The sequence below is a fragment of the Muntiacus reevesi genome, chromosome 1 (assembly GCF_963930625.1).
Source record: "Muntiacus reevesi chromosome 1, mMunRee1.1, whole genome shotgun sequence".
Classification (NCBI taxonomy): Eukaryota; Metazoa; Chordata; class Mammalia; order Artiodactyla; family Cervidae; genus Muntiacus; species Muntiacus reevesi.
Genome location: NC_089249.1, coordinates 176313749 through 176337369, shown reverse-complemented (window position 1 = coordinate 176337369; position 23621 = coordinate 176313749). Strand labels below are relative to the sequence as shown.

Here is a 23621-nt window from a genome sequence, read left to right as displayed (position 1 = left end):
TCCCCACGCCTCCCTTCTCCAAGCACAAGGCTGAACGCCCACCCTCGGGCTTCCTTCTGAGTTGTTCTGCCTGACTCTGAGTGGCTGTGACCCCGCCACAAACTTCAGCCCCCGGGGTTGGGGTCGGATGTTTGGTCACCATCAAAGGGTTAATACGTATTAAGGTCTCTGCCCAAATCTTTCCTGCCAGTCACACGCCAGATCTGCATGTCCAGAAAACCAAATGCAAACTCTCCATCATAAACAGCAAGAAAAAGGGATTTACTGTCAGACAATTCAGTTGACCATTCCCCCCACCCCAAAGATGCAGGTGGCTATTTTCAAGGCTGAATATAAGCTAAAAAGAAAGGAGTATTTTTCTGAATAACTGAATTTGATAACTTAAAGCTCGCTGGATTCAACCCCGCCCTTCATTCAATCGACGGGAAATTCTGGTCTAAAGAAAGGAGAGACGGGCTCAGTTTTATCAGAGGCACCGCTCTTAGGATGGGAAAAGTGAAATGACCATTCCACAGGAGCTGTCACGAGAAGCTGGGTCATCTTAGTCTTTCCCTGATCAAATAACAGGAAAACAAAGTGATAGGAAGAAATTGAGCAATAACTAACAGCCTCCACAGACACCATGCCTCAACTCTCCCGGTCAGGTCCCTTCTTACACATAATCACAGGGTCATATTGTTCTGAACGAGAGAGTTGTGGATAAAATAATCCAGATATTCAAAGCACGTAAGACATTGTTTTGATTCAAAATGACTCTCTTTTCAACTAACCATGAAACATTTCTCTTATGTCGGAATAAAGTTACATGTTGACTTTTCCAATTTCTGATTTGAGTCTGCCCTTAGCGTGACAACTGCTAGCAATCACGGAAGAAAAATCCCACCGTGCCTTAGTTGACATCAGTATGAAAATCATAGTGTTAATGTCACCGTGTCTCACTCCAAAACAAACATTAAATTAAGGCTCATTTAATATAACTAAATTGCATTCAAAGACTTACTACTGAACCTAAACACAAAATATGTCCCTATTAACAACAAACAAATCCTAATGTAAAATAAATATGACTGATTTAGGATTTGATACCTGTCTGTTTTTCTCTTTCTCTGTCTGTCTGTCTCTCTCTCTGGGTCTCTGTGTTTCTTTCTCTCTCCCCACCCTTCAACTGTGTATGACTCCAAATATTAAGATTTCAATCTCTCCACTTCTTGGATGAATAATTTTGATAAATCATTGGCTTTAGAACAGTTGTGTGTGTGAGAGAGAAATGCAAGTCAATGTAGACAGTATCTTACAAGCAAATGTTGTCAGTTTCAGGCTTAGTATCTTTCAAGGAAATGTTGTGTCAGTTTCAATGAATATTTCCTAAAATTCCTCTGAAAAATATATTCTTGATTAGCATAGCAATAAATATATTGATTGGTATTTCTCTTCCAGATTTCTAGGATTTTACTCTTTGTTTCTAAATGATAAGGAATCACTTCTAAATAGTTACATGTTGAAAATATGAGCAGTCCCCTTATATTCTGAAAAGCACAGTAATGCAAATGACATCAGGAAAAAAGTGTTATTTTTGCTCAAAGCATATTTTTGACTTATTACTCTGAGATGGGCATAACCCTTCCTTATATAATTTGCTCACTTGAATGAAACTTTTAAAATTCTTGTGGAATATCTTTTCTTTTGTTTTAAAGTGTGTTTTTGTGGGGCATTTTTTATAGTCTTAATTGAACTTGTTACAATATTGCTTCTGTTGTTACATTGGTATTTTGACCATGAAGCACACGGGATCTTAACTCCCAGACCAGGGGTGGAATCTACATCCCCCTGCATTGGAAGGCAAAGTGTTAACCACTGGACTGCCAGGGAAGTCCCCTGCAATATCTTTTCTTTCAAACTTTTTATTTTGAGACAATGTTTGATTCACAAGAGGTTGCAGGAAATAGTACACAGAGATTCTTTTACATTCTTCATTTCATTTCCCCCAGTGGTAACATCTCAAAAAACTATATACAATATCACAATCAGGAGACTCACACACCGATACACTCTCCAGATCTTATACAGATTTCGCCAGTTTTACACGTACCCGTGTGTGTGTGCGTGTGTGTGTGTGTGTGTGCGTACACAAATGTGTGCATATTTCATTCTGTACAGTTTTATCACACATGCAGACTCAGGTGACCACGTAAAATATGTTTTTAAGCAGTTTCTGCTCTTAGTGTTTCTTCTTGGCTTTACTTTTTAATGCATCCATGTCCGTATCCCTTAGACTCTATGTCTACTTTGAGGCTCTCTCCGTATCTTGGCTACGCGAACTTAGTCATCTCTTCTTTGAATTTTATTGCCTCATCCATGAACTCTTTCTCGCAGAAGGTTTTGTTTTTGGTTTGCTTTTTGCAGCACATTTATCCTTTCCCAGGACAAGACACAAACATAAACAGACATTCCAGCATACATTCACAGGGTTTTTAAAGACACCAGTGAGAATAGATTAATATAAATACTAAGCTTAAAAACTGTCATAAAAGTTCAGCCTTTAAAATTGGCTTATTAAAATATTTGTTTTTTTAAAGCCCAGATTTAAACTGCAGTTATGAGTTATAGTACTCCGCTCAGAAAGAGTTTACTTTATGATCTTTCTGCCAGGCGAAAGGGATCTGGCATCTCTGCCGTCTGTCCAAAATATAGAGAAGCAACGAGCATGAAAACTCAATTCTTTCAGGCTCAAGACTTGTCTGAAAAGAGTATAGCCCTCAGAAAACCTCAATAAGGAACTACATTTCAAGTGACCTCAAACAGCCACTCTCAAAGGCCCAAGCCTTCAGCCCCCACTCTGGCCTGATGGGCAGGGAGACCTGCTTCCTGCAAGATGGAAGAGTAACTACAGACATTTAAGGGAACAATATCCAGAAAGGGAGGTCAGCCCCTACATCGGGTCTTTTCAATGGGTGTTTTATAACAAAACGTTGCTTATGTTTCAAGTAGCTGGGTCATTCATTCCACTTCTTCCCAGGACCAATCAAAAGGTCGATTAGGATTCTGCATTTCCATTCTCCATAGGCAATTCATTTTCTTTCGAGACCAGCTAGGATTCCGAATGTAGCCGTTGACAGGTACCTCCAAGAAGTCAGTTTTCTGAAGAGAGGAAAAGGCTTACACGTATTGGAGGGTTAGAGGGTCACCCTCTGTTCTCCAAAGTAACTGAAAGTTGTTAGGGAAACAAAGCTCGTCTGTTGCGAGTAGGGACCTGTGGGAAGCCTGCACACAGTGCTGAAGTCAGAGAGACGTCTTCTCTATCCACGAAGCAGGGAGCAGGAAAAACGCCCCGTCAGGTTCCACCTCAGCCAGGTGCCTCTGACCATGCACTGGGACTCAGGCATTTATGAGAAAACAGAAAACTCCTTTAGAGATTTTCTGCTTAGATGAACGCAGATGACTGTCCAAAGACACCTGATTTATTGTGTATTTGCATTTTTAAACGCCAGGCCAAAAGAAGAAGGTCAGGATAAATGTTAGCACCAGCCAAACTCCAACATTTCCTGTGTCTCTTTGTACTAAGGGACAGTTTTGGCATTTAACAGCATTGCTACTCATCTAAACACAGACTTTTTCATGTATCTCAACAGACACTAAAATCTCCTACCACTGATGGGAAGGTCTAGAAATTCTTTACTAATACATATGCCTATGTTTTAACATTAACATAACCTACGAAGCAACATTTGCAGGAAATCAAACCAATTATGCCTGTATTTACACTAATACAGACTAACGGGTTAAAAACGGAAAGAAAGCAAAAGTGTGTTGAACACGCCTGATAGTAAAAACATGGCAAGTCCAGAATCATCCGTGTGTCAGCAATTTTCACATTTCCCTTCTTGTGCTGTACACAGCGGGCATCTCTCTACTAAGGAAACTGCTTTATCAGACCTAGACAGTTACACTCAAGTATATAAAAGTAAATAGTGGGTCCCACAAAGATCATTTGCTCTCCAGCTAAATGTGTTTCTCTCTTACATTTTGCAGATTTTTTCCCCCAAGCAAAAACTCTTTAACGCTTTTCATTTATTCATTACAAATAATACCTTTCAGTTTATATACTGTTTAATTGTGATCTATGTCTGATAAGTTTCAGGAATACAATTCTTTTTAAGTGAATCTTAAATGATCCTAAGAAATTCTTGCATTAAGGTAATACCTCTTGCTTTTGCTTTCAATAATTTTCTGGAGGGAAGCCTTAATGATAATTGTGTTGACATTTTCCTTAAACAAGGCTATATATGTGTACATTTTAAAAAGATGACCTTCCTCATCTGTTTGTTCTTATTTCAGATGTGCTATAAACTATGCATGGTGGAAAGGGTAAATGGAATTAACTAATGGACGCTCATAATTTAGGCAGCAAAAACCAGAATTAATGTATTATCCCACTGTAGCATTTTAGTACTCGCCAATCCAAACTTTCTTTCCTGGGAAAACATGTGATTAAGACATTTTCCATCTGCTTTCAACAGAGATCGGAGAAGATCCCCATAAGTGACTCTCTACTAAAAATTCTTTAAAAAAAGAAAAAGTCTATAAAATGATTATTATCTTAGGGGCCTATTTCACAAATGAATGTTCAGTGGCACAGAAATGAAAACTAAAAAAAATAAAATAAAATCCACCTGTGCTAGAGGAGCCTTTCCGCCCCACAGCAAAAACATGTGCAGATATTATAGAGCACATAGGAAAGAAGTGGATATGCTTGGGAGAGTGGGCGGCTGCATGCCCGTGATTAATCTAAATTCCTTCTGTGTTAAGTGGAGACGTGAAGAAAAACACTGCAAGATGAGCGAGAAAGCCCAACAGACCAAGAAGGGCGGATTTTTAACTCGGCCCTCTCCCCACCAAAAATCGCGAGCCCTTCCTTCCATCCCGAGAAAGAGCCACGGTCACAGTGCCTTCTGGAAGGGACAAGACAGCATCTCCGCGGATAGGGACGGCCTGAGGGTCTCCCGAGGTGCCTGGTGAAAGGGGCCGGCGCGGGACGCCCCGAGCGCTCCCCTAGAGAAAGCGGGAACTCGCCGGGCTCGGCGGCTGCACTCCTTCGCCAGCTCCCGCGCAGGCCCCCGCGGCACCGCCTCGCCTCCCTTTCCCCCCAGCAAACCTGTTTCCCAGCCTAGACCCTTCGGACCGACGCTCGGCCCCCACCCAGACTCTCGAGGGTTAGAGCTGGGGCCAGAGCCCGCCAGCTCCGAGGTCCACTCCACCTGCCTGCCGGCAGCCGGGCTTCCCCGCGGCGATGTCTGCCTTCGGCCTCCACGCTCGGGTCTCCGCGCCTCCGCCTCGGCCCTGTCCTCCGCTTTTCCGATGCGGACGCTCCTCGGCTCCCGGGCTGCACTGGCCCCGGCGCCGCCTGCGCGGGGCAGGGTCCTCCCGCCTTCGCCAGGCCAACCGAGGCGCCGTCGGTCCGCAATTCTGCGCCCACCGGGGCAGTCAGGGCGCTGACGGCCGGGTCCCCGAGGCGCGGGCCGGGGTACCTGCACGAGCAGCCAAGGAGAACTGGGTGTCCGCACGACGAAAGCGCGCTGCCTCTCCCCGGGAACCGGGCGAAGCCACCGTCCGGCCCGGCAACTTCACGGGCGGCCTCTGCTCCGAGGGACGCAAAGGACAACTGGTCCTCAGCCCTTTGCCGCTGGCCGGCTCCAGGCAGTTCTGACGTCCACTCCCCCGACGGTCAACCACACACCCTTATCCACCATTCCCACAGCACCAAGGACGGAAAATAACGACTGTCACCCGTCCGCCCGTTCCTGACCGACACCCTGCCTGGGAGCTCGCCCCAAACCACAGGGGCGCCCCTGAGACCTGGCAGCTTCCTGACCGACCCCCATCTCTGGCTAGGAAGAAAGGCGCGCCCCATCCTCGCAGCCGCGGCCCGCGGGCCTGCGTCCATCGCGCGCGCAGCACCTACCCTGGCGCGCCGGTCCGGACGTGGGTGGCGCGGCGCTAGTGGGAGGCGGACATGGACCACGCGCCCTCCATGCGCCACACGGAGAAGGCGTAGCTGAGCCGCTCGTGGGCCACGTAGCTGCAGCTGGTCATCTTATTGTCCATCTCGTCGCTCTGCAGGACCTGGTAGAGGAAGTCTATGTACCTGGCGGCCAGCTTGAGCGTCTGGATCTTGCTGAGCTTGTCCGAGGGCAGCGTGGGGATGATCTTGCGCAGCGCGGCGAAGGCCTCGTTGAGCGACTGGGTGCGCTGGCGCTCGCGCACGTTGGCCAGGATGCGCTGGCTCTGCAGCTCCTCGAAGGACTGCGCGCTCGGGCTGCCCTTCTTGCCGCGCTTGCCGGGGGTCGGGCTGCCATCTTCGCTCGACTTCTTGCTGTAGCGCCGTTTCCGGCCGAAGCGCTTGGGCTGCCGCTCGAGCTCCTCCTCGCTGGTGCCCAGGCTGTCCACGGGGGACACGGGCGAGCTGGAGCCCTCCTCCATGGCGCCCGCCCGGCGCGCGAGGGGCTGGGGGCGCCGGGCGCAGAGCGCGCGCCGCTGGCCAAGCCCCGGTCGCCGAGCACACGGTCCCCGAGTTGCTCGAAAGGTTCTGATTTCAAGGCCGGCTTGTGCAAAACCGAGGTCTCCGGGAGAGGAAGTTATTCTAACTTTTTTGGAAACCCTAGCCGGGCTGGGTTGCTAAATAGTTGTCAGTAGCGAGGGCGGCGCTCTGATTGGTCGCCGCGACCGGGGGCAGGACGAGTTCTGGGGCCTCCGCCGGCCGCCCCCGCCCCCCGGCGCGGCACTTTCAGTTTTGCCTCCCCCTGCGGCCCGGGCCGCGGCGGGCACCGGGGACTGCCGGGTCCTCGCGCGCGCCGCCCGCGCCTCCACCCTGGGCTCTGACCGCTCTCCGGCCGCGCCGCGTGCTCAGCCGATCCCGCTTTGTCTGCTCCTTAACCGGAGATCGGGCCCCGCCGGGCTGCGGGGTCTCTCCCGCGGCGCGAGGGGTGCGGGAGGCAAGTCCTACCCTAGATGCGCTCTCAGGAGGTGAGGACGCGGCGGGGAGCCCCCGGGGACGCCCGGGCCAGTGTGAGCCTTGCCTGTCCCTGGGCGCACAGCGATTTGGCGAGGTGGCCCGCACGTTCGGCCAGGGGAGGGGGACGTGCGGGACCAGTGGCCCCGTCCACCGGCGGGCTGACACTCGGATGCGGCTACCTTCGGCCGCGCCCCGGGGATCCGTGGAGACGCGCGGCCCGCTTTGCCCAGCTGTTATATGGGGGAGTGTCACCCCAACTTGCAGAGGAGCCCCGGTCCCCGACGCCCTTCGCAGGCGGTCCTTCTAAGTACGTTGAAACCTCAGCACCAGCGCGCGCCTCCGCGGGAGGGCCCCGTGCCCACCGAGCCCACCTGCCTGGCCCAGCCCGGGGTAGACAGCCTGGCAAAGGCGCCGGCTAGGCCGCGGGGCCGGGCCCCCGCCCCGGGGCTCCCCCTCTGCGAATCGGCCGGGGACAGAGGGCGGTCTGGGGAGGCGCCCGGCCTCCCCTACGCTGGGCGCCTGCGGGCAGCCCGAGCGGCCGCGGCGCGGGGCCCGGCCCGGCTTCGGCGGGCGACCCGGGCGGGGGCCGCCGGCCCCGCGCCATCTGGACGCCGAGCGCGGGCGCGTTTGAAGTGGTTCGGGGGCTCTTTGTTCGCCAGGCGGCTCTGGCTCGGGGCCTGGAGGTGGTTTACGGCCTGGATGCCTTTGAACCTATTCCCAGGTGAGCCGGGCTCAATTAGGCCCGGGCCTGAGCCGGCTGTCAGGCGAGCCGCGTGATCAAGGGCGCGCTGGGCCCTTTTATTGCGGTTGAACTCGGGGCCGGGGGAGCTCGGCCTCGGCTGCTCCTAGGCGGGCCGCGACCCCAGCGTTAGGAAACCCGAGGGCAGGGCTGCGTTTGCGGCCGGCGGCTCAGGGCGGCCCCCACAGCCGGCGATTGCGGGGCAGAGCAGCGGGGCGAGGCCCTGCACAACGCGGCCGCGTCCCCGCGCTGTGGGCTTGCAGCTTCTCCTGGGCGGGCCCGCGGGCCGCAGGGTCCTAGGACTGCAGCGTCCTGGGAGTCGCCGCGCCCCGTCCGCCTCGCCTGACCGCCCGCCCCTTTCTCCAGCTCTGCTATGGCCCTCACATTATCCAGAGCAGCGCTTTCCCTGTCTCTTTAAAAAAAGTCTAAATAAAAAACATAAGCAACAAAAGAGAGGGCGAGAAGGGCCCGGGGAGCGATCTGGCCTCTCAGGGTCCCAGCCTCCCCGAGGCTTGGCTCCTCGAAGAGGGGACGTTCGCCTTCCGGAGACATTAAGGACTTGCTGCTCTTAACCTCTCTGTGTCACTCCGTGTGGGGAGCCAGCTCGGAGCACCGCTTCCGCCCAGCTTAAATAAGTCCAGAGACATCCCTCCGCCCTCCCCCTGCCCTTGATCCTGGCGGTCTAAGGAGCAGAGGAGTCGGCCTTGTAGCCTGCTCCACCCGGCTGTCTGTCTCACTGTGTTTGGGCCTGAAAATAATGTCTGGAAGTTGGGGTCTATGACCCAGTCATCTACCTAAGCTGCCGAAGTAGGTGGAGTGGGCTTGTGAGGGACTGACAACTGATGTCCAAGTAACACTGTTGCCTACAGGTAAGATTCTCCTGTAGGAAAATCCAGTTTAAAAATTTTCCCTTGAAAACTCGCTCCGGAGGGCACAGGACAAGCCCTTATTATAACACTTGTACCCTTGCCTTGTACACATGCGTGCTAAGTCACTTCAGTCGTGTCTGACTCTTTGTGACCCTATGGATTGCAGCCCACCAGGCTCCTCTGTCCATGGGATTCTCCAGGCAAGAATCCTGGAGTGGGGTGCCATTTCCTCCTCCAGGGGATTTTCCAAGTCTTAGCACAAGGCTTAAAAACATGGTTCCCTCTGTGCGTGGTGGGTGTGGTGGGTGGGTGCTCACTCTCTTTTGCATCCTTATTCTACTACCTTCCTGAATCACAGGGGATGAAAGGCTGCAAATGACCTCGCGAGACCGTTGGTGGCCCTGGTCTGCAAGATGTCATCTTATGGGGTGTGGGAGGGAAGAGGGCTGCGGCTCTGCTTGCCCCTGTCCAGGGTGGAGGTGTTTGATTGCTCTTGGTAATGCAGTGTCTGGTCACATCTAGAGGAGAGGGAAGGTGTCACTTTTCCGGAGTGGAACCCAGCAGCCCAGGGGTCTGGCAGAGATGGCAGTGGTAGTCGCTCCCTGATTCCAGCCCGGTTCTGGAACCAGTTTTCCTGGTACTGAGAGGCAAGGGCTCCATGTCTGCACTGCAGTTTGCAAGCCCGTCCAAAATACTCTACCTAGAATCTGTCCTCAGTTCCACTGCAATTATGTCATAGTCCCTAATAAGTTGTTTCCCACATAAACCAGCCACAGTGTGGGCCCTATTCTCTGCCAGAGAACCCCAGGACACCCCCACTCTGGACTGGGGTGTGGAAGACAAACACCAGGGCTCTCCCCAGGGGGCCTAGTTTTCTTGACAACACTCACTCGTAATGTGAGATAACTCGGGCCTTTGCCACACTTTTAGAAATGCCTTTAAGATCAAATCAGCAACTAACTCACACTATGATTTTTTTTTTCACATGGAATATATATACCAAATTTCAATTGAAAAATAACACTGGAAAGATCAACAGTGGCCTGAAAATAATGGAAAGAGAGAAGAAAGTGTAGGACTCTGGGACAGAGGCCAGTCTCCTCTGCATAAACCTTGTTCTGTAGATTTGACTTTGGAAGCATATAAATGTTCCACAAAGTTATTTAAAAATTGAACCAAAATGAGGAAAAATAGAAATCCCTAAAAAGTCAAATGCAAAATCAGACAGATGTACCTAATTTTGTATTATCTTGGTGGCTTACCCAAGCAGGCAGGAATAATTAAAGATCACTTTAAACGCTGCGATTCTACTGCATGCACTCCCGGAGGGGTACACTGCAAAGGAGAGAGGAAAGAAGCGAATCAAGTCTGAATCTGTTTTCGGTATTCATATTCCTAGTAACGGTATCGCTGTTGTCATTCTGAAACTGTGAGCTAAAGCAAGTTATTATGTTTACATCTTTGGGAGTCAAGATTTCCAGCCTAAAAGAAGAGAGATACAAGTATACAATGAAAGAAGTAAGAATGTGTCTTACTAAATTTGCTGGAAATATCAATATGAGCTCACTTTGTACTTCCTCTTACATCATGCATCTGCTGACCCTGACCATTGAAAAGACACAGAAGCATTGAGTGACCCGGGGCAGTGAGCACCACTGGCGTCCAGTTTATGGTCTCTCCTTGAAGAAATAGCTTAACTAAGGGCTGGAGCAAGACTTGGACAAGGTAAACATGGTGCATCATTTTCACCAGAGAGCAAGGAGCTTTCTGTGACTCCTGGTCTTGCTGGAATCTTGTCACTGCCCAAGAGCTTCCCAACCATGGTGGACTGGGAGAAGCTATCATCCAATGTGGTTCTAGGAGTTGTTGTTCAGTCACTAAGTTAAGTTATATCCAACTCTTTGCAACCCCATGAACTGCAGCACGCTGTGCTTCCCTCCCTGAGTTTGCTCAGACTCATGTCCACTGAGTGTTGATACTACCCAACCATCTCATCCTCTGTCATCCCCTTCTCTTCTTGCCCTCAATCTTTCCCAGCATCAGGGTCTTTTCTAATGAGCTGGCTCTTCACATCAGGTGGCCAGAGGATTGGTGCTTCAGCTTCAGCACCAATCCTTCCAATGAATATTCAGGACTGATTTCCTTTAGGATTGACTGGTTTGATCTCCTTGCAGCCCAAGGGACTCTCAGGAGTCTTCTCCAACACCAGAGTTTGAAAGCACCAAACTTTAATGAGCTTCACTTTAATTCATGACTCAGGAAGGCTGTTTTCTCTCCCCATCCCCACCCTTTTCAAATAGTTCCTTTGAGTTCTCACTGTCCTGTCTTGTTGGTTTTTAATCTTAAAATCTGTTACTTACATCTTCTGCCCTCTCCTTCCCCCTCACCATCGAACCCTCCTCTTCAGACTTCGCACTTTCCAGTGGAGCCCAGCAGATCCTGTTGACTCTGATGGGTGCAGAGATAATATGACTTGTGGTCACACTCTAATAAAAACATGCACTTTGTTGTACACGGCGGAGAGAAATGGACAGAAGACAGAAGAGTATTGATGCAGGCCTTTTAACTATCACTGACTCTGCTTAGTATCGGAGCTAAGAAAGGGAGTAGGAACCACATAACGGAGACCTCATGATGCAGCACATCGAGGGGTGTGGTGGAGTGGTGAACCCCGACTGAGATGGGCGAACACGGCAGGTCAGGGAGGCTGGGAAAGACATCAGCAAAGGGTGAGTGAGTCCGCCAGGAGACGTGAGGATGTGCAAGACCCACGGGGTGAAGGAGGCATGGGTGTCCCCACTGTGGGCGGGCTCCTGCAATTGGGAGCTCAGAAGATCAGTGGCCGGCACTCTCTTGGTTGCAGGTAATACACACACAGCCTGTACCTGCTTAACAGAAAAAGAATTTGCTCACTACTCGGGGAGCTCAGGCTCCAGCGGGCTGCAGGGTTAGCTGGATCCAGGGGTTTCAGTGATGTTGTATCTCTCTGTTCCCTCTCCACCCTCAGCTGTGCTTCCCTCTGTGTGTGGGCCTCACTCTGTCTTGGTGCAAGGGGGCCTCCCCCTTCTGCCTCAGGGTGACAGGCATCACACTCCAGGGTTGTATCCCCCTGGGGTGGCATCACTGGTTTGACACAGTTTTCTCCTCTTGCTTCAGCATAAAAGGTGAGCATGAAACCCCATCTGGCTGGACTCCACCATGTAGCTGAGGGCTCTGAGAGTGGGTAGGTTCTCCCAGAAGAGTCACTGGACCCATGAGCATGGCGTGTACAATGCAGGGTGCAGTGGCACCATGGATGAAGGTTGGGGCCAGGCTCTCCAGAGTCTCAGAAGACCAGTTACCAAGGTTGGATTTCCTTCTGAAGGTGATGGAGGCCAAAGCAGTGTTCTAAGGAAAGATGTGATGACCAACTTTTATTTTGAGAGAAGTTGACAGCCACTTGGGAGGTGATAGCCCAATCAGCTGACCTAGGAACCAAGGAACCAGGGAACCAAGGGACTAGAGAACCAAGAGACTGGGATCCAAGGGACTAGAGCACCAAAGGACCAGGAACCAAGGGACAAGGGAACCAAGAGACCAGGGAACCAAGGGACCGGGAACCAAGGGACTAGAGAACCCAGGGACCAGGAACCAAGGGACCGGGAACCAAGGGACTAGAGAAACCAGGAACAAGGGAACCAAGGGACTAGAGAACCAAGGGACAAGGGAACCGAGGGACAAGGGAACCAAGAGACTGGGAACCAAGGGACTAGAGAACCAAGGGACCAGGAACCAAGGGACTAGAGAACCAAGGGACCGGGAACCAAGGGACCAGAGAACCAAGGGACCAGAGAACCAAGGGACTGGGAACCAAGGGACCGGGAACCAAAGGACTGGGAACCAAGGGACTGGGAACCAAGGGACCAGGGAACCAAAGGACCAGAGAACCAAGGGACCAGGAACCAAAGGACCGGGAACCAAGGGACTAGAGAACCCAGGGACTGGAAACCAAGGGACCGGGAACCAAGGGACAAGGGAGCCGAGGGACAAGGGAACTGAGGGACGGGGAACTGGGGGACCAGGAACCAAAGGACCGGGAACCAAGGGACTGGGAACCAAGAGATTAGAGAACCAAGGGACCGGGAACCAAGGAACAAGGGAACCAAGGGACTAGAGAACCCAAGAACAAGGGAACCGAGGGACAAGGAACCAAGAGACCAGGGAACCAAGGGACTAGAGAACCCAGGGACTGGGAACCAAGAGACTAGAGAACCAAGGGACTAGAGAACCAAGGGACTGGGAACCAAGGAACAAGGGAACCGAGGGACCAGAGAACCAGGAAAAGGCAAGCCATGAGGTGGGGAGGATGAGGAGGGATTTAAGAGAGAGGCTTCAGGATTTGATTCTGAGGAAGAATCAGGATTCTATGTCCTGTCATTGACCAGCATTAGGCCCAAGGTTAGTCCTTGGGTTAGGGACTTGGCTTAGGGTCTTCTCAGTGGGACTCAGTTGCCCGTCTGTGAAATAACAGGTTGGGGAGAAAGATTCCTGAGGTTCCCTGAACATGACAGTGTCCAGGCTCTGTTTTCAGAAACTGAAATCCAAGTTTGGGAACTTAAGTTTCTTGTCACACTTGGACGCATTGTGGAGCTTTAGAAAGGCAGGGGGCAGGGTGGATACTTGCAGAACCTAGGGACTCTGATTTTCTTTAATCTAAGTAATGTGCAGGGGAGCCTTGGTGACCACACATGCCCTGACCCCTCATAAAGTCCTTGCCCTCCTGTGGCCTGGTCATAAACTTTCCTGGAAAGGTCATGTGAATTTATCGTCCCCAATACTTTATAATTAGAAATTACGGTCTCCCTTCCACATGACACTTTTGAGTTTTAGCAGATCTTAAATTAAAACTGTATACGTGTTTCAAAATGTTCTTTGGAAAACTTGAAATGCGCAAGTTGAAAATTCGGTAAGGTCCTGAACACTTATCTAAATAAACATAACAAATTCTACCTAGAATGTCTTAGAGAACACATGTGGAATTAAATGTGTGCGTTAAAACTCTGATTATATCTTAAATATAAAAACTCATCAAAGAAGTCTTCTAGGGGAAACACTTCAGGGTGTATGGCAAATTTCTCTTTTATAGAGGTCACCAGAGCGGTGAGGAAGTGAGTTGCAGGGCTCTCTCAAGTGACTGGGAGACAGAGCGATTGGCTGCCCTTGTTTAAAGAAGAAAATGTGTGTTTGTGTGTGTGTGTTTACGTAGGGATAAAGGGCAAGATGAACTTCCCCAGGCTACACATTTTTTTAAGCATTTTTAATTATTTTACTTGACTCTCTGTTCCTGCTTCATTTCTTTATCTCGTACTTTAGGGAAGATGGGTAAATAACAACCAAGAATACCTCCCTTTCCCCTCCTTTTGGGTGGAAATCTGGTCAGAAGCTGGTAGGGTCCTGAGTCCCACTCCAGGTTTCTCCCTCTAATTTGCCTTCCTCCTCCTGGCTCTGCTGACTTTCCCTTCCTCCTCTTCAAAGAGGCCCTCACACCTGACTCCAAGGAGATACTATCTGAACTCTGGATATAGAGGAAAGTGAGTTTTGTTCTATTTTTCTGATGGATGCTTCCCCCTTCCCCCACTGAGGAACAACTCATGAACACTGATAACAAAGGAGGGAGGTGTCACCTTTATTTCCCTGGGCCACACAGGAAGTATTTTGCCCATACTTGGTACAACTTTTGGGTGTGACTTCTAAACTCTGGATCCGTTCTGAAATCTGTGGCTTGCTGGCTCATGGCTGAGCAGCTTGGATCATAATCAGTTATATTTTTGGCTGTACAGAGGTTTGCAGATGAAGAAGAAAATGTTTGCACTCCTTTTCCATTTTTACAGTCTTCGTGTAAAAACTCTGGAATATTGTGTTTTTTAAATCCCCCAGGAAAAGTTTTTGGATATACTAATATTCAAATAACGGCAATGTGGGAGAGCCTCAAATAACTAGATGCTTTCTTACTGATCAGGTTGATGAAAAGCAAGGTGAAGGAGAAGGAGAGAAGATGATAAAGATGCTGGTTACGTCAATTAAGAAAGAAAACAAAGCAAGAACAGAAGCCAGCCTGCCAGCTCTTGTTGCTGGGGTGGGTAGAGAATGGTCCAGCTGCCCTCCCCACGTCCTCCCCTGACTCCTCTGCTGTGTGTTTTGAGACACTGAGACCCCCAGCCGATAAGCAACTATATTCCATATACTCAAGCAGGAAAGTGGTTCTAAGTTTCAGAATGAAGAACTGGGTCTCTTTCTCCTTTTGTGAAGGCATGAGTGTGTGTGCTTAGTCGCTCAGTTGTGTCCGACTCTGCAACCTCATGGACTGTAGCCCACCAATCACCTATCCCAATAAACTGCACCCATTTTGAATTTAAAATGTGATGCCTTTTGACGAATGTGGAACCACCTCTTCAGTGCAAACATTTCCATCACTCTGGAAATTCCCTTATGCCCCTTGCAGTCAATCACCTCTTCCTCCCCAGCCACCAGCACCCACAGATCTAATTTATGTGCCTGTTTTGCTTTTTCCAGAAAGTCATAAAAACGAAGTTGTACAGGACATAGCCTTTTGTGTCTGGCTTTTTACACTTAGAACACTGCCTTTTAGATCCATCCACAATGCATGCATGCTGAGTATTCTGTCATATGGAGACACTATAGTCTGTTCATCCATCTATCAGCTGATGGACGTGGGGGTTGTATCTGGCTTTTGGTGATATGAATTAAGTTGCATTTAAGTCCTTCTTCTCTCTCAGGTAAATACCTAGGAGTGGAATTCTTGAATCCTATATAAGTAGATACTTAAGAAGAAACTGCTCAACTGTTTTCCAAAGTGGCAGGACCATTTTGCATTCCCAATGTATGAAATTTCAGTTGGAGATGGCTATAAGCAACAACAAAAACCCAGAAAACACCAAGAGTGGACAAGGATGTGGAGACATTGGAAGTCTCACACCTTGCTGATCAGGGTGTAAAATGGCTCAGCAACCCAGAATGACAGTTTGATGATTCCTCAATAGGTTAAATATAGAAAGATCACGTGACCCAGCAGTGCCACCCTTGGGTACTAAATATCCCAAATAATTGAAAATAGGTGTTCAGCAAAGCCTGTACACAAATGTTTATAACAGTTATTCAAAATTGTCAAAACATGGAAACAGCACAAATGTCCACTGATGGATGGACGGATTTACAAAACGCGGTGTAGCCATACAATGGAATATTATTCAGTCTTTAAAAAGAATGAAGTACTTGTTGGATATCACTTACAGGTAGAGTCTAAAAAATATAACATACTAGTGACTATAACAAAAAAGAAGCAGACTCACAGATGTAGAGAACGAGCTAGAAGTTACCCGTGGGGGTGGTGAGGGGAGATTTAGGGGTGGGAGAGTGGGAGGTACAAACTGTTGGGTGTAAGATAGGCTCAAGGATATATTGCACAGCTTGGGAAATACAGCCAATATTTGGTAATAACTGTAAATGGAAAGTAACCTTTCAACATCATGTAACAAAATTTTTAAAAATAAGGAATGATATACTGATGTATGCCACAAAATGGATGGACCTTAACAACATTATATAAAATGAAATAAGCCAGGGGGAAAAAAATCACGTATTGTATGGTTCCATTTATATGAAATGTCCAGAAGAGGCAAATCCATAGAGACAGAAATTAGATTAGCAGTTGCCAGGGGTTAGGAGGAGGGGATGTATTAATCATGTTTTCCATTTTCTGTATTTTATAATGCTTTGACTTCTTGGGGCCTCCTGGGCCCAGAGAGGGACTGCCCCTCCCGTAGTCAGCTGATTCCTGGAGATAGCAAACAGCTTGCCTTAGGACATCCCCTTTGATATGTAAACCAACCCAGCTCAACTGTCTGGAACACGGTTCCTTCCCTAAAGTACCCCAGGACCAGTTAACCAACAACTCGGGTCCATCTTCACAGACCCAGCTGCTCAAAGTGTTTCACGCTCCAACCCGAAGTCTGCTCAACTTGCTAGCCCACCGTGCCTTGCCAGCCCCACACAGACCATGATCCAGGCTCCCACCCTCACGTCCCCCTCTCATCTATCTCCTGACCACCCTGGCATTTTCTCCAGCGGCCCTGCTGTCTCCTTCTTGGATCTGTAAGTATAAAAAGTTCCTGCTTCCTGACAGTCACATCTGTTTCTGTGTGCCTTAGCTCACCTAATGAAAACAAACCCCAGGAACATTTAAAACGGAGGGGAATAGGAAGTGACTTTAATATGTATAGGTTTACCGTTTGGGTTGATAACAATATTCTGGAATTAGGTAGTGGTATTCATGGGGTCGCAAAGAGCCGGACACGACTGAGTGACTGAACTGAACTGAACTGAACTGAACTGAATGACTGCTCAGCGTTGTGACTGACTCTAAGGGTAAATTTTATTCTCTGTTTTGCATGTCTATGTAGACAATCATGTTGTCTATGAATAAAATGTTTGCATCCACTCTTTCTTATTATGTGCCTTTTATTCTGTTTTCTTGTCTTATTGCACTGGGTAGGACCACCATACAATTCTGAAAAAAAAAAAAAAAAATGTTGTGAACAGAAACCCTTGCCTTTTTCCCAAATGCAGGAGAGAAATATTCAGATTCTTGCCATCAAGTATGATATTAGATGTAGGTTTTTCATTGGTTCTCTTTATCAGGCTGAGGAAATTCCCTTCTACTTTTAGTTTTCTTAAAGTTTTTGTAATGAATAGGTGTTGGATTTTGCCAAATTCTCTTTCTACATCTGTTGAGTTATCATATTGTTTTCTCTTTTTCAGTCTGTTGGTACAGCAAATTACATTCACTGATTATATATGCTGAACCAATTTTGCATCTCTCAGGTGAAGTCTGCTTAAACATGATTAATTTTTCTTTTTATATATTGCTGGATTTGGTTTGCTAATATTTTGTTAAGAGTTTTTATGTCTAATATGGTTGTTTTTCTTTGTAACATCTTTCCTTGGTTTGGACATGAAGATAATATTGGCCTCATAAAATAAGTTGGCAGTTGTTCCCTCCACTTGTATTTTCTGGAAGAGATTGTGTAGAATGGATATTATTTCTTTCTTGCTGTACTCAGTCATGTCCCACTCTTTCTCCAGGCTTTTCTGCCCATGGAATTTCCCAGGCAAGAATACTGGAGTGGGTGTCATTTCCTACTCCAGGGGATCTTCTCAATCCAGGGATTGAACCCACGTCTCTTGCGTCTCCTGTATTGACAGACAGATTCTTTACCACTAGTACCACCTGGGAAGCCCCATTTCTTTCTTAAATGTTTGGTAATATAAGTTCATGAAGACATCTAAGTCTGTACTTCTCTTTGTAGAATCCAAAGAAATTCAATTCACTATGAATTTAATTTCTCTAACAGAGGTAGGATTATTCAGGTTATCTGTTTCTTCTTGGGAGAATTTTGGCAGATTGTGCCTTTAAAGAAATTGTTTCATCTCATCTACCTTGTAAAAGTTGTGAAGTTGTTAATAACTTTCTCTAATTGTCCCTTTAATTTCTGTGCTATCTGCCTTATCCTTAATATTCTCTTTTTTCTTCTTCAGTCTGTATAAGTGGTTATCAATTTAATGCTTCTATTGATTCTTTTCTTTTGTTTCTCTGTTTCTGTGTTATTTTCTTCTGCTTGCTATGGCTTTAATTTGCTCTCCTTTTTATAGTTTTCTAAGTTGGAAGCTTGGGGAGTTGATTTGAGACGTTTCCTCTATTCAGTATTTATGTTTTTATTTATTTAGCTGCCCAGGTCTTAGTTGTGGCATGAGGGATCTTCAGTCTTCATTGCAGCGTGGAAAGTCCTTAGTTCCTGCATGCTAACTCTTAGTTGTGACATATAGGATCTAGTTCCTTAATGGAACTAGAATTGAGCCTAGGCCCCTTGCGAGGGGATTGCGGAGTCTTAGCCACTGAACCACCAGGGAACCCTCCTTCTTTTCTAATATAAGTAGTTAATGATGTAAGTTTCCTGAAACATTGCTGTACCTTCATCCTACAAGTTTCAACATATTCTCCTTTTTGAATATTCAAATTATCTTCTAATTTATCCTGTGTATCTTCTTTGACTGGATTATTTGCTGTTTAATAGTCAAATATTGGGATTTCCAGATGTTGTTCTGTTGTTGATTTCTGGGTGAGGTACATTACAGTTAAAATATATATATATATTTCGTACAACTTCAGTCTTTTAAATTTTGTTGTGATTGGTTTTATGGCTATATGTTCTATCTTGGTAAATATTCAGTAGACACTTGAAAATAACATTGGTTGCAGTGTACTAAAGCATGTCAGTTAGTTCAAATTGATTAATCTTTTCAAATCTTCTACAGTCTTATTAATTTTTTGTATATTTTGTTGGTATCAGCTACTAAGAGAGGAGTGTTGAAATATCTTGCTATCATTGTGGGTTTGTCCATTTTTCACTTTAATTCTCTCAGCTTTTGCTGTACGTATTTTGAGGCTCAGTTAGTAGGGAAAGACACAATTAAGATTATGTTTTCTTGATGGATTGGCTAATGTGTCCATTTACAAGGTCCCCCTTTTTCTTTGTAATAGTCCTGTTCTAAATTTTAGTCTTTCTAATATTCATATAGCCACTTCAGCTTTCCTTTGACTGGTGTTTGCATGAAATATATATTTTTCTATCTCTTTACTTTTAACCTTTCTATGGCAATATACTTAAAAGGTTGTTCTTTTTTCTTTTAAGTATATGGTTGTCTTGTTTTCTTCCAATTTTACAATCTCTGTCTTTTAAATGGAGAGTCTACATTTAATGTAACCATTCACATAGCTGAATTTAAATCCATATCTTGTGTCTTGTTTTCTATTCTGTTACTTTGTTCCTTTTTTCCTGTTTTTGAGTCTTCTTTCAGATTAATTAAAAATTGGTGTATATTCAATTTTGCTTTACAACTGGCTTATTTTCCTTTCTCCCCACTCTCTCTGTTGTTTTCCTAGGCTTTACAATATACACCTTTAACTTACCATAGTCTGTATTCAAATACTACTTTTCCCTTCACACACTACTGCATGAAACTTACAATAGTTTATTTCCACCTTTCCCTCCTACTCACTGTGCTTTTGTTATCAGACCTTTTACTTCCACATGTGTGAAAAGTCCTACCATATCATTACTGTTTTTTGTTTTAGACAGTTGTTTACCTTTGCAAGAGATTAAAATATAATTTTCTATTTACTCATTTGTACCAGTCTGGCACTCTTCATTCATTGGTGTATACTCAGATATACATCTGGTATCACTGGCATCACACTTTCTGCCTGAAGAACTTTCTCTAATAATTTTTTTTGCAGTGAAAGAAGATGAGGAAAGAATTGACTCAGTTGTTATTGGTCTTAAAAAGTGTCTGTTCTGCTTTCTCCTTTGAAAGATATTCAGTATTTGCACAGTCTATAAACTTCTGGGTGGACGGCAGCTCCTGCCTCTCGCTCTCAAAGGTGCCACTCCACTGCCATCTGGCTTTTAAAGTCTCTGACCAAGAGTCTTCTGAACTCTTGTCTTTGTTCCTCTGTGTACAGAGGATATTTTTTTTCCTCCAGCTTCTTTCAAGATCTTGTCTTTATCTTTGGTTTTTAAATATTCAGCTATGACTGGAAAAGATCAATCCTCATCTCAGTTCCCAAGAAGGGCAGTGCTAAAGAATGATCAAACCACTGGACGATTGCACTCATCTCCCATGCTAGTAAGGTTACGCTTAAAATCCTCCAAGCTAGTCTTCAACATTACATGAACCAAGAACTTCCAGATGTTCAAGCTGGGTTTAGAAAAGGCAGAGGAACCAGATATCAAATTGTCAACATTTGCTGGATCATAAGGAAAGCAAGGGAATTCCAGAAAAATATCTACCTCTGTTTCATTGACCACGCTAAAGCCTTTGACTGTGTGAATCATAACAAACTGTGGAAAACTCTTAAAGAGATGGGAATACCAGACCATCTCACCTCTCCTGAGAAATGTGTGTGTGGATCAAGAAGCAACAGTTAGAACCCTGTATTGAACAATTGATTGGTTCAGGATTGAGAAAGCAGTACAAGAAGGCTGTTTATTGTTACCTTGTTTATTTAACTTATGTGCAGAGCACATCATGCGAAATCCTGAGTTGGATGACTTACGAGATGGAATCAAGATTTCCAGGAAAATATCAATAACCTCAGATACACAGATGATACCACTCTAAAGGCAGAAAGTGAAGAGGAATTAAAGAGCCACTTGATGAGTGTGGATGAGGAGAGAGAAAAAGCTGGCTTAAAACTCAATATTAAAAAAAAACTAAGATCATGGCATCCAGTCCCATCACTTCATGCAAATGGAAAGGGAAAAGGTAGAAGGGACAGATTTCCTCTTCTTGGGCTCTAAAATCACTGCGGGTGGTGACTGCAGCCATGAAATTAGAAGCCAATTGCTTCTTGGCAGGATAGCTATGATGAACCTAGACAGCGTGTTAAAAAGCAGAGACATCACTTTTCCGACAAAGGTCCATATAGTCAAGGCTGTTGTTTTTCCAGTGGTCACGTATGGATGTAAAAGTTGGACTATAAAAGAAGCTGAGCACCGAAGAATTGATGCTTTTGAACTGTGGTGTTGGAAAAGACTCTTGAGAGTCCCTTGGACAGCAAGGAGATCCAACCAGTCCATCCTAAAGGAGATCAACCCTAAATATTCATTGTAAGGACTGGTGCTGAACTTGAGCAAACTATGGGAGATGGTGAGGGACAGGGAAGCCTGGTGTGCTGCAGTCCATGGGGTCAAGAGGAGTTGGACAAAACTTGGCGACTGAACAGCAACAATAAAATGATGTGTTTCCTGTCATGATTTGTTTTTATTCTGCTTGAGGTGCTTTGAGCTTCTTTGATTTTTTTTTTTTTTTTTTTTTTTGGCTGTTGTTTTTCAGTCAGTCGTGTCTGACTCTACAACCCCATGAACTGCAGCACACCAGGCTTCCCTGCCCTTCACTGCCTCCCTGAGTTTGCTCACACTCATGTCCACTGAGTCGGTGATGCCATCCAGCCATCTCATCCTCTGTCGTCCCCTTTTCCTCTTGCCCTCAATCTTTCCCAGCATCAGGATCTTTCCCAATGAGTCAGCTCTTCGCATCAGGTGGCCAAAGAATTGGAGCTTCAGCTTCAGCATCAGTCCTTCCAATGAATATTCAGGACTGATTTCCTTTAGGATTGACTGGTTTGATCCCATTGCTGTACAACGGACTCTCAAGAGTCTTCTCCAACACCACAATTTGAAAGCATAAATTCTTTGGGGCTCAACCTTCTTTATGGTCCAACTCTCACATCTGTACATGACTACTGGAAAAACCATAGCTTTGACTAGACGGACCTTTGTTGGCAAAGTAATGTCTCTGCTTTTTAATATGCTGTCTAAGTTGGTCATAGCTTTTCTTCCAAGGAGCATGCATTTTTTAATTTCATGCTGCAGTCACCATCTGCAGTGATTTTGGAGCCCAAGAAAATAAAGCCTCTCACTGTTTCCATTTTTTCCCCACCTATTTGCCATGAAGTGATGGGACCGGATGCCATGATCTTAGTATTTTAAATGTTGAGTTTTAAACCAGCTTTTTCACTCTCCTCTTTCACCTTCATCAAGAGGCTCTTTAGTTCTGCTTCGATTTCTGCCATTAGGATGGTATCATCTGCATTCTGAGGTTATTGATATTTCTCCCGGCAATCTTAATTCCAGCTTGTGCTTCATTCAGCCCAGAATTTCAAATGATGTACTCTGCATATAAGTTAAATAAGCAGGGTGACAATATACAGCCTTGACATGCTCCTTTCCCAATTCTGAACCAGTCTTTGATTTTTAGTTTATTGTTTTTCTTTATTGCGGTGCATTATCAAATTCTGACACACAAATCTTTCTCTTGCTGATTTCTTTTGATCCTTCCCTTCTCATATTGGGACTAAAATCATGTATGCTAGTTTGTTTTTTATTTCCCCACAGTTCATGGATGCTCTGTTTCATTTTTTTGTTTGGTTTTTTCTTGCTATCTGTGTGTGTATGGTGTGTCAGCTTGGATAATTTTTATTGACCTAACTTCAAGCCTAACGGAATTTTTTTAATCTGCTATGTCCAGATTTTTTTAATCTGTTATGTCCAAATTTCCAATAAGCTTGTTGAAGGAATTCTTCATCTCTAATATGGTAGGCTAACATTTTTCTTTCTTGCATTTCCATTTGACTGCTATTTATGGTTTTATCCTGCTGAGATTTCTCATGTGTTCTGACATGCTCTTTACATTATCCTATACCTTATTTGGGGGAAGGGAATGGCAGCCCAATCCAGTATCCCTTCCTGGAGAATTCCATGGACAGAGGAGCCTGTACAGTCCATGGGATCGCAAAGAGTCAGACATGACTGAGCGACTAATACATACACCACCTTATTTGTTAGATTAAAGTGAAAGTGAAGTCACTCAGTCGTGTCCAACTCTTTGCAACCCCACGGACTGTAGCCCACCAGGCTCCTCCATCCATGGGATTTTCCAGGCAAGAATACTGGAGTGGGTTGCCATTTCCTTCTCTGGGGGATCTTCCCAACCCAGGGATCGAACCTAGGTCTCCCGCAATGTAGGCAGATGCTTTACCATCTGAACCACCTAAATAAGTTACTTATTATATCGACTACAGTTACAGAGGATTAGCTGGTTGGATGGCATCACCGACTCAACAGCCAAGAGTTTGAGCAAACTCTGGGAGATAGTGAAGGACAGGGAAGCCTGGCGCACTGCAGTCCATGGGGTCACCAAGAGTCAGACGTGACTTAGCAACTGGACAACAATCTGATAGTTCTAACATCTAGATCATCTCTGGGTCTGGTTTTCTGATTATATATATTTTGACAATGAGTCATCTCTTTTTATCTTTCTGTGTATGTCAAAAAAGGTGTTTTTTTAATAAATGAAAATTTTTAAGACATGTTTTTAAATTTGGGAC

The 23621-nt window shown here is 46.2% G+C and overlaps 1 protein-coding gene and 1 long non-coding RNA gene across 5 annotated transcripts in view; one reads left to right on the top strand and one right to left on the bottom strand.

Annotated features, from left to right (window-relative positions):
• TWIST2 (twist family bHLH transcription factor 2) overlaps positions 1–6631 on the bottom strand; it is a 52339-nt gene extending 45708 nt beyond the window's left edge. For both annotated transcript variants that reach the window (XM_065917177.1, XM_065917178.1), the window contains exon 1: positions 5960–6631. In XM_065917177.1, coding sequence (XP_065773249.1) covers positions 5995–6477 — 483 coding nt within the window. In that variant the 5' untranslated portion in view covers positions 6478–6631 and the 3' untranslated portion in view covers positions 5960–5994. The remainder of the gene's footprint in view (positions 1–5959) is intronic.
• A 168-nt stretch (positions 6632–6799) lies between these two features.
• Positions 6800–17099, top strand: LOC136165022 (uncharacterized). 3 transcript variants are annotated; one of them, XR_010662441.1, is made up of 4 exons: positions 6800–7020; positions 11774–11962; positions 14616–14732; positions 15394–17099. It is a non-coding gene; the product is annotated as an uncharacterized lncRNA (long non-coding RNA). The 3 variants fall into 3 exon arrangements; XR_010662443.1 differs by having other exon boundaries at positions 11774–11981; XR_010662444.1 differs by lacking the exon at positions 11774–11962.
• The last annotated feature ends 6522 nt before the right edge of the window (positions 17100–23621 follow it).